The sequence below is a fragment of the Alligator sinensis genome, unplaced genomic scaffold, assembly GCF_000455745.1.
Source record: "Alligator sinensis unplaced genomic scaffold, ASM45574v1 scaffold1091_1, whole genome shotgun sequence".
In the NCBI taxonomy this organism is placed as follows: Eukaryota; Metazoa; Chordata; order Crocodylia; family Alligatoridae; genus Alligator; species Alligator sinensis.
The window spans coordinates 567,909-576,712 of record NW_005842896.1 but is presented as its reverse complement, the minus strand read 5'-3'; the positions used below and the strand labels follow the sequence as shown (position 1 = coordinate 576,712).

Sequence of the window (8,804 nt, the reverse complement as noted above, 5' to 3'; positions counted from 1 at the left end):
GCTGATTCTATGTCTGGCTGTGGGGCCCCTATATTCCACAATCTTTAAAAGAAAGCTATCTAATGGATAAATTCAGCTACCATACTTACTGTATTTGTCTCACAGAAATATTCCAACTGAAATATATTTATGCCTGAAACACAGGTAGTGATCATCAAGAAATGTTGGTTTGTTTTATTAGGCAATTTTAGCATGCAACACCACTAGGATAGCTTCTTTGAACCTAGACAAGGTGAGGCAGTAATTTCACCCTTTAATTTCTCAGGCTGCATTCTGCAGAGCACTGGGTAGTCCACGGAAAACCTGCTTATTCAGGATAAGTAAATGTTTAAAAGGTTTTTCCTGGGTTGGGGTCTCAATTAATAACATTTTACATTATTGTCTTAGTATTAAGATTCTGCAGCAGAGGACTACCTGCATTTTTACCAAGTCCCTTTTTCCAAGGATGCTTCATTTCCAGGAGAAAAAAATGCTTAAATTGTGGTTTATGCCAAAAAATGTGAGTGTAAAAAAGGCATCTTATTTCACTTTAATTATATCTATAATACAACTCAGTCAAGTGACAGTTATTGAGGATAATATATGAGCCAGAAAGAATATCGGTTGACTTTCTGATCCCAAGTTGAGACCACAAGCCTAACAGGTTTAGGGAAAAAAATCTATTTCTTTTTCACTTGTAAACCTTTATGCAAATCTGCTCTGGAAGCCATTGAGAAATAATCAGCTTGTAACCTCCTGAGGCCTTCTTTATACTGATAATTAGTTTAAAGAGTATAACTCTAATTGACTCATCATACTAGCCCATCTCTTCCTTATTTGATTTAGCCTTGACCTTTGTATTAGGAAATCCATAGTTTCATTGGTTTGCATTTGAAAATCAAGGGCCATATCACAAAAACACAGTGGAAACTTGTTTCTGAGAATAAAGGACACTAGGAAAAATCCATACCTCTCATTAGGATACCTTTCACCTAATACCTAAATATGTTCATTTCTTAAAACACTGATATTCTCAAGTTTGTATTTGTTTAATTGGTTATCACACAAATGACCTGTTGGTCACAGATCAAATAATTCAATCAGCAGAGTCAAAAAAATTGTCCTTGGGCTAAATCTTCTGCTAGTAGATACTGGTTTAGATCCACTTATTTAGTGCAGATGGTCTTGTGTATATTAGGACTTCGCAGCAGAACTACATGCTCAAGAGGGCCACAGCCTACTAAATGTAAGATATATTAGAACGGATTCAGATCTTCCTATTTCAAAATCATTTGCATTTACATCAGCTGAAAGTTAGTTCATACATTCTTAATGACACAATTATGGCAGATGGCAAGAGGCCACCTTTAGTTATTTATTAGGTTGCCTGCTGTGACTTTATCATTACCATTCAGAGGGCTTAAGGGTTAGCTTTGCTGGGCCACAGATTTAAGTCTGCTGCAGTGGGCAAGTATTCAGGACCAGGAAGACCCAGTCCACTTTGGCAGGGCCTTGTCAATCACTTTTCGATAAACTTGTATTGCTGCCAATGCACAAAGAAATGCACCAAGTACAATGAAAGCCCAGGAAGAATTCAAAACTGCACACAGTTATCACCATTTTATCCATGTTTTTTGGCAACTCGGCCAAATTTCCAATAATTACACTAACAAAAGAAGCACAGATCTATAACATTCTTGGCAGGCTACTTTTCTACTCCTCCCTTCAGAATTTGTGACTAGTTTAGGATGACATGTTAACAGTAACGTAGAGCACCAAGTATAACTTAATTTTAATGGTACATTTAACTAATTAAATGAGAGCAGAACTCTTGTGGAAGTACATACGAAATCCACCTAGGTAGCAGATGAATTCATGATGGTCACTGGTACTGCCAGCAATACCAAATTAATTCATGGCCATGTGGACCTTGACATGAAATGTAACTTAGGACTGGTACAGTTTTGTTAAGGGTCTCCAATGAATGAAGACAAATGCATCTAAAATATGCATTTAAGTTGGTTTCTCAGCTAATATTTTAAACTGATTGGCTGTTTAGCTTTAGAGTTCAGACATCTCATTTCTCCTCATAGCACCTCTTCTTGGGCATTCCCTATATAACCACTAGCCTTTGCATGCATTTTTGACTGCTATCATCATGTTTATTTTAAAACTGGATTAATGAGGTGCTTGTTGATGTATTATCGAAGCAGGACGCTGTGTTCAGTATATCAACTTGCATTGAATCTGACGTGTACTATTCCTTCAAATGCTTCTACTGTCATAGGCATCATATATCTTGGGGATTTTTTTTTCTAAATATTGATTAAAATTTTTTTTCTTGACTAATTAGAATAGAATCTTACATTGCAAACTGAGTTTCCGCATAGAAATGGGAAAATGTAACACAGCAGAAAATTAATCATAGTTGGAGTTTCATTGTGTGGGATGTTACCAAAATTTGCTTGAAGCAAACATCTGTTATACACAACCGAGGGTACTTGGAAGGAAAGTAATCATTTGCATGAAGAAATGCTATCCTCAGAAAAAGGTTTATGGCAGTAACATAATGATGGGTGGGCAAGTAGGGCATGCACCCTGGCCTCTGCCAAAGAGTGGAAGGGGGCACCAGAATGGAGCTGAATGAGGTACCTCAGTCTTTTATCCCCTGTTCCTTTCCCCTGCCCACACCCTGCACCTGCCCTACAGCTTCTCTGACTCCAGCTCCAGTTCCAGTAGCAAGGAGGGCAGAGCACCAGTGGTGGTGTGTGGTGTGGGACCAATGTCTGGAGGCTCACTGAGGAGATGTCACCTCCTCATTTTTGCTACTGAAACTTGGTGTTTAAATGTCCATTTAATATATGCATCAGCAGCAAAAAAATGAAGGGCCATCCTTCTTCCAGCCACTACTTCAGCACTGTGTACCACCACTGCCCAGGGTGCAGTACTGGCTAGTTATGCCTCTGTTTATGGACCTGGAATACCCTGTGCAGGCAATTTTCTTTGTTGGTTTTTTGGTTAGGTTCTGTTTTCTTTTTTTCTCTTTCTTTTTTTTCCCACTAGGCAAAAATATTGGCTTGTAATGATTACTCCAGTAATTTATCTGAGTGATGCTCTGAATCTTGGAATTGGAACCCTGTTATTGGTTTATGCCACTCTGGGCCTGAATGATCTGCTTATGACCTAAATACGCTTCTTCTGTGCCTAACCAAATGGTGCAGGGAATGTATATAATATGTAGTGTGGGGGGAAGATCATTTAGAAAGGTCTGCGTGCATGAAGCATGAGGCATGCACTTCCAGCCTTTGAAAGTAGTTTGCAGGAATGTCACAAACGCAGCATCACTCCCACCCTAAATGTTATTCCTCTTCTTTTGTCTTCTTCAGCAAAGTCTCTAATGAGCTGAAGCATCTTCTTACCTATTTGCCAGTCCCATGGGACTTTCAGCAGCTCCTTGTGTTCCATTATTGCACTGGAAAACAAAAGAAGGCAAAGTTGTAAGGCAAGGAACAAAAAGTAAATTACTTTCACTCATTCAGTTTGAATGCTGACAACATAGATAGATCCACACACCCTACAAATCTATACAGACCAAATGCCGTCAGACCTACTTAATCCACCCTGACTTCTTCCATGTGTGTTTCTGAAAGATCTTCAGGGTGATCATCAGATTTGATGGCATGCAATTTGCACTGTTTTATCTCCAAGCTTCTGACCATCTACCAGTCTGTCTTCTGACTTAATAGTCTTAAAGTTCTTAAACTTCAATGAGTAATAATGTATCTGTTTGAGATGTACAAATCTTCAAAGCTCCTCACTGTACGGAATTAATACAATGCTAAGCAAATCAAAGACAAAAGGGGGAAATTTCATAGGCTGATTTTAGGGACAACCAACCAGCCAACACCATGGTTTGTTACATAAAACAGGGCAATAATCACAGCAAAAATATTAATAAATAAAGCCCAGATACAGTAGATTGAGGTAGTCCAGTTTCGGGTTCTGTTTCAGTATCTGGTGAACCTTAACATACCCATTAATATCAAATTATTAATGCCAGAAAACTCCAGAGGTGGAACACAGGTATCAAGATAGATCCTCATGCTCTCAGGATAGTGTCTTGGGGATGTGGGCTCTTTGTTGCTCCCCATTCAGCCGATCACCTGTTCAATCTGGGACTTTGGGGATGAAATCTCACGGGACTTTTAAAGTAAAGACCTACCTTTCCTGTGCTTTATAGAGAGTCCAATGAACTCACACCCCAACTGCCACTCCCAAAATGCCAAACACAGAGCTAAATGGAGGCACTGTGATTGAAACAAAGTTTTAATGACAAAATATTTTGTGCTCTTTTCTTTTTAGCATTTGTGTACACATATATTAAAAAAATATATAGACAAGCCAAATTCCCCTTCTTTTAAAGCATCATTGTAAAGGTGCCAGTAAGGAGAAGGCTGTGGCTCTGCAGAATAATTTGGGAGGGTGTTTGATACATAGAGGGAAGCATGGAATAAGGCAAGATAACCTGTCAAAATCAGAGAGGGAGTTGACTGGCAAGAAATAGAGGGATGGGCATAATATATATCAACTACATGGCAGAGGCGAGGAGCAAGCATCCTGATGGAGTGTTGCTGTGCAGGCTGCAGTAGATTCCCATGTACTACTTCTTCATTGCCTTTTCCTGGTCTGGAAGGAAAGTCCTTAAATTTAATTTTATTTAAAATTTTGCTCACCAGAATATTCTCATAGAATGCAGCAGCTTGTTTTCAAAAGACTCCCGGGGGGAATTGCAGGTAAACAGACACGTCTCATGCATGCAAAGGCACGTATAATTCAGCTCTTTCGCAAACAAAATAATCTCATCATTTTATACGTTGTATTAGATTCTCCATACCTCAATAGAAAGCAAATTGGAATTTCCTCTTCCTCCCCAGGATACAACTCTGTAGACAAGATTTAGCTAGAAGGCAATGAGATCCTGCAGTCTTACTATCAGAATGAGTCCCTCAGACACTAGGTTTTGTAATAGATACTTTATTTTTTAATCCCTGTATTACCAAAGTTTATATTTCTTCAAGATGCTGTCCATACTAGTGTCCATTTAATTGCTATTCCCATCCTAGCACTGTCACATCATGGACACCAAAAAAATTTGTGATTAGGGGCTGCTGTTGCTGTGCTGGGAATGGTCTGACTTCTGATCTAGATTCTTCCCCAGTGTCTTTCATCAGATTTAGATCTTGATTGCATTGAAATGGGCAACAATCAATCATCTGCAGTTTTTTCAGAGAAAGCTGCTACAAATATAAAGTGAACTGTATTTCCCTTTGAAACAAATGCAGCTCCAGGTTGGGTTAGACCTCAATGAACTTTGTGCCCGTAACAGCTGCCTTTCATGAGGAATAAAGGTAAGAAACAATTATGTTCCTTTATATAACCAGAGAGCCAAAACATTAGCAGCCTCCCTCAAACCACAAGCACATGTCATGAACCCAAACCAAAGAACATGCATGGCACAGATGGTAGAGGGGTTTTGTTGGTAAAATGTGTATATCCAAGAAAGAAAAGCATAAAAAGGAAGGAAGTATATAGCCACAGAAACACTGGTAGCATGGCCCTTTTTAGCAGCTACTTCACCATTGCTGTGCGCTATACCAGGGGAGCGCATCACTATGACAAAGTACCTGATCATCACATGTAGACGCTCATGGATGCTATGTGTTATGCATAAATGTGCTCTTTGATTCACTGCTTGCATCAAAAAGGGGTAATGGTATTATAATAGAATATATTAGCACTAGATTTCTACATGGCAGTTTCCATATTGTCATGTATTTATATGCATTAAGAAAGACAAAGTCTTTGCTTTCAATGTCTTGTGTGTCTGCCAACCACAGATAGTTCAGATATAAAAATTGGGTTCTCATGGAAATAAGATATTTTAGGAACTTTCATTTTACAAACTTAAAAAAAAGGACTAGTTGGGTGCGTCTACATGTGCCATTTACCGCAGTTGGCTAATTAGATCTGCAGTAAAACATCACCGTCTACATGTGTAGTGCTGTTAGGACGGAGTAAACTAATTAACTCCACCGTAATATAATACTGCCAGACACAAGTACTATCCTACAGTGCAGTTTACTCTACCGCAACACATGTGTAGACACCCACAGGACTGGCTGAGGCATGAGGGTGCTTCAGTGCAGGGGCTGCTTGCCGGCTCGCCCCACACTGAAGCACCCTTGTGCTCCAGCCGGCCCCTCTGCTGCATACTGAGGTGGGTCAGAGCAGCCCCAGGCTGGCAGGCTGATCCCTGCAGTTTCCTGAAAGCTGGGGCTGCTCTGCCCTAGCTCAACGTGCTGCTGTCCCAGGCGTATGTGTAAACACTGTGCCCAGGAGCAATAAACCCAAGTGTGAACTGTGCCAGAGTTTATTCAACTGCATTAATTTTATGTGTAGACGTGCCCCTTTGTAGATATAATTTAAAGCACTGTGGGCCAACCTTTTTGCAGGTATGCCACAAGTTAGTCCCAAACCCTTCCTTAGTGTGACTTCGATCCCCTTCCCCTGCCTGATTTCTGCTCTGTTTTCTACTCCCTACCCTCTGCTCCTGGCCCAATCTGTTGCTCTTCTTTCTTCTTCTTGACCCAGTCTCCCTGCCTGATTTGCTGCTCTGCTTTCTGCTCCCTGCTCCATCTGCTACTGTGCTGGCTGTCCCCACCCCAAACTGCCATGTGCCACACACAGGGGCTGCCCATGTCATTTGGGGGACAAGCTGCAGGTTGGCCAACCCTGATTTAAAAGATTTAAAATATATGTCAAAATAGTGGGTGGAAAAAAAACCAACTTGATTATTAAATAAATTGGGTTGGTTAAGCAGAACTTTGCAGGGACTTATTTTGATCATATCCTATTTTCAACCGGACAGATTAGTGATCTGGTTTTGATTAATAATCAAAAGCTCCTTTAGGTACCAGCCACTGCTGATAATCAGACCTGCATAAAATCTAGCAATATCATCATCTGAGGTTTTGTGACTGCATAATTCATTATCAGCTCAATCTTTAAAAGCTGGATCCTACTTTCCTCCTACAAAGCCTGCATGTCTGCACTGAAAATACCCATTTGTGCCTGCACAAGGATTTTATGGGTCAAATGGTTATGCCCAAAACTCGGGGGCCAATCTTAGAGCATTTGATCTTAGATGTATTATCACTGCAAAGTACCTGGTTTTGTGTTTTTTTTCTGCATAGCTAAGCATCATCATTTTAGTTACAAGGAGTAAACCAATTAATAAAACATCTTCTGGCAGGGTCAGTTTTTCTACCTGTTTATCATTCTGGATGACTTTTAAAAAACATAAACCACGATTAAGAATAGGTATGGGCTCTGAATCCTAATTTAGCTTGAGAAGTGGAATCACCATGTCTTGAAACAACAAATAGGTGGACACTCCTTTTTCCAGCTCTCCATCTCTAAGGGCACTTTTAGGACACCAATGACACCTGTCAATCAAATGTACAGGATTACTGAAATTTAATGACCTGGCCTGACATACTAAAATTGATCAAGAGATATAAACAGAGATTAAAGGGAGTCAACTCTCATAAAGAAATGGCACCTTTGAAGAAAGAGGCTCTGGTGTCAACAGGAAACACACTTTGAATTAGTTTTAATAGCCTTAGATTTCAAACCGACTCACTTACAGCTGAATTCCACTGAAAAAGGATCCGAAGAGTCCAATCATGCCCAAGAATTCCACTCGACTCAGGTTTCGGACAATGTACTCCTCACAAACATTGGAGATGCCATAAAGTGTTGCTCCACCAAGCACTAAGAGATCCCCTATCAGCTTATTTTCACCTAGGAATAAAAGGAAACACAGTAAATATCTACTTAAGGATACATTGTTGCATGGTCTTTCCTACAGATTCACAACCTAGCTAAACTGTGTTAACCCACTTCTTTGTAAACAAGATGGATGCAATATACTGTACATAATTCACAACTTGCATTCAAAATGTAAAGCAGTCTCACAGAGACTGAAGGAGAGATTTAGTTGTTTTTGGAGGAGAGAATCTGGAAGAGAATGTGAATTGTAAAGTCTAGAAACACACTGGGCACATCTATGCATGCAATTAATGCAAAGCAATAAACTCTACTGCATATTGCCCCAGAGTTTATTGCTCCTGGGTGCTATACTTACATGTGTGCCTGGGACTGCAACACGCTGAACTGGGGTGGAACAGTCACAGCTAGCAGGGAACCTAGGGGGTCAGCCTGCTAGCCTGTGGCTGCTCCAACCCAGCTCAACATGCTGTGGAGGGCTGCTCTTACACTGAAGCACCCTCGTGCCCCAGCCAGCCTTGTCAGAGTCTACATGTGGTGCTCTGCACTAAAGAACTCCACTGTAGGATAGCACTTGTATTTACAAATACTAACCTATGGCAGAATTAATTAGTTTACTGTGGCCTAATGAGGCCGCACCTGTAGACACTGAGACTACTGTGGTGCTAAACGTCTCATGCAGACGCGCCCACTAAGTAGCATATTTCAGTGACCATTTTTTTTATTTGGTGTGGCATAGAGTGTTAATGAGGATGATTTTTAGGCTGTATATAACCACAGCAGTGCTGCCTAATGCACTAGATGCAAAGGGTCAGCCTAACGTGCCTTATTACCAGGGAACTGGTTTTCTCTGATAACCCCCCTCCCCAATTTTCAGATTAAAAAAAGTAACCCAAAATCCACATTTCTCCGTGAACAAAATGAAACACCACTAATATATATATATATTCCAGATTCTTTCCTCCAAAAACAACTAA

General features: G+C 40.3%; 1 protein-coding gene across 1 annotated transcript in view; it reads right to left on the bottom strand.

The window, feature by feature from the left end:
* The window catches only part of SLC35F1 (solute carrier family 35 member F1), a gene marked incomplete at its 3' end in the record, with an annotated part of 183,771 nt that overhangs the window by 3,600 nt on the left and 171,367 nt on the right, over positions 1-8,804 (bottom strand). The window contains exons 6-7 of the mRNA XM_014525829.1: positions 7,686-7,842; positions 3,399-3,451 (exon numbers count right to left, since the gene is read on the bottom strand). Coding sequence (XP_014381315.1) covers positions 3,399-3,451; positions 7,686-7,842 — 210 coding nt within the window. The remainder of the gene's footprint in view (positions 1-3,398; positions 3,452-7,685; positions 7,843-8,804) is intronic.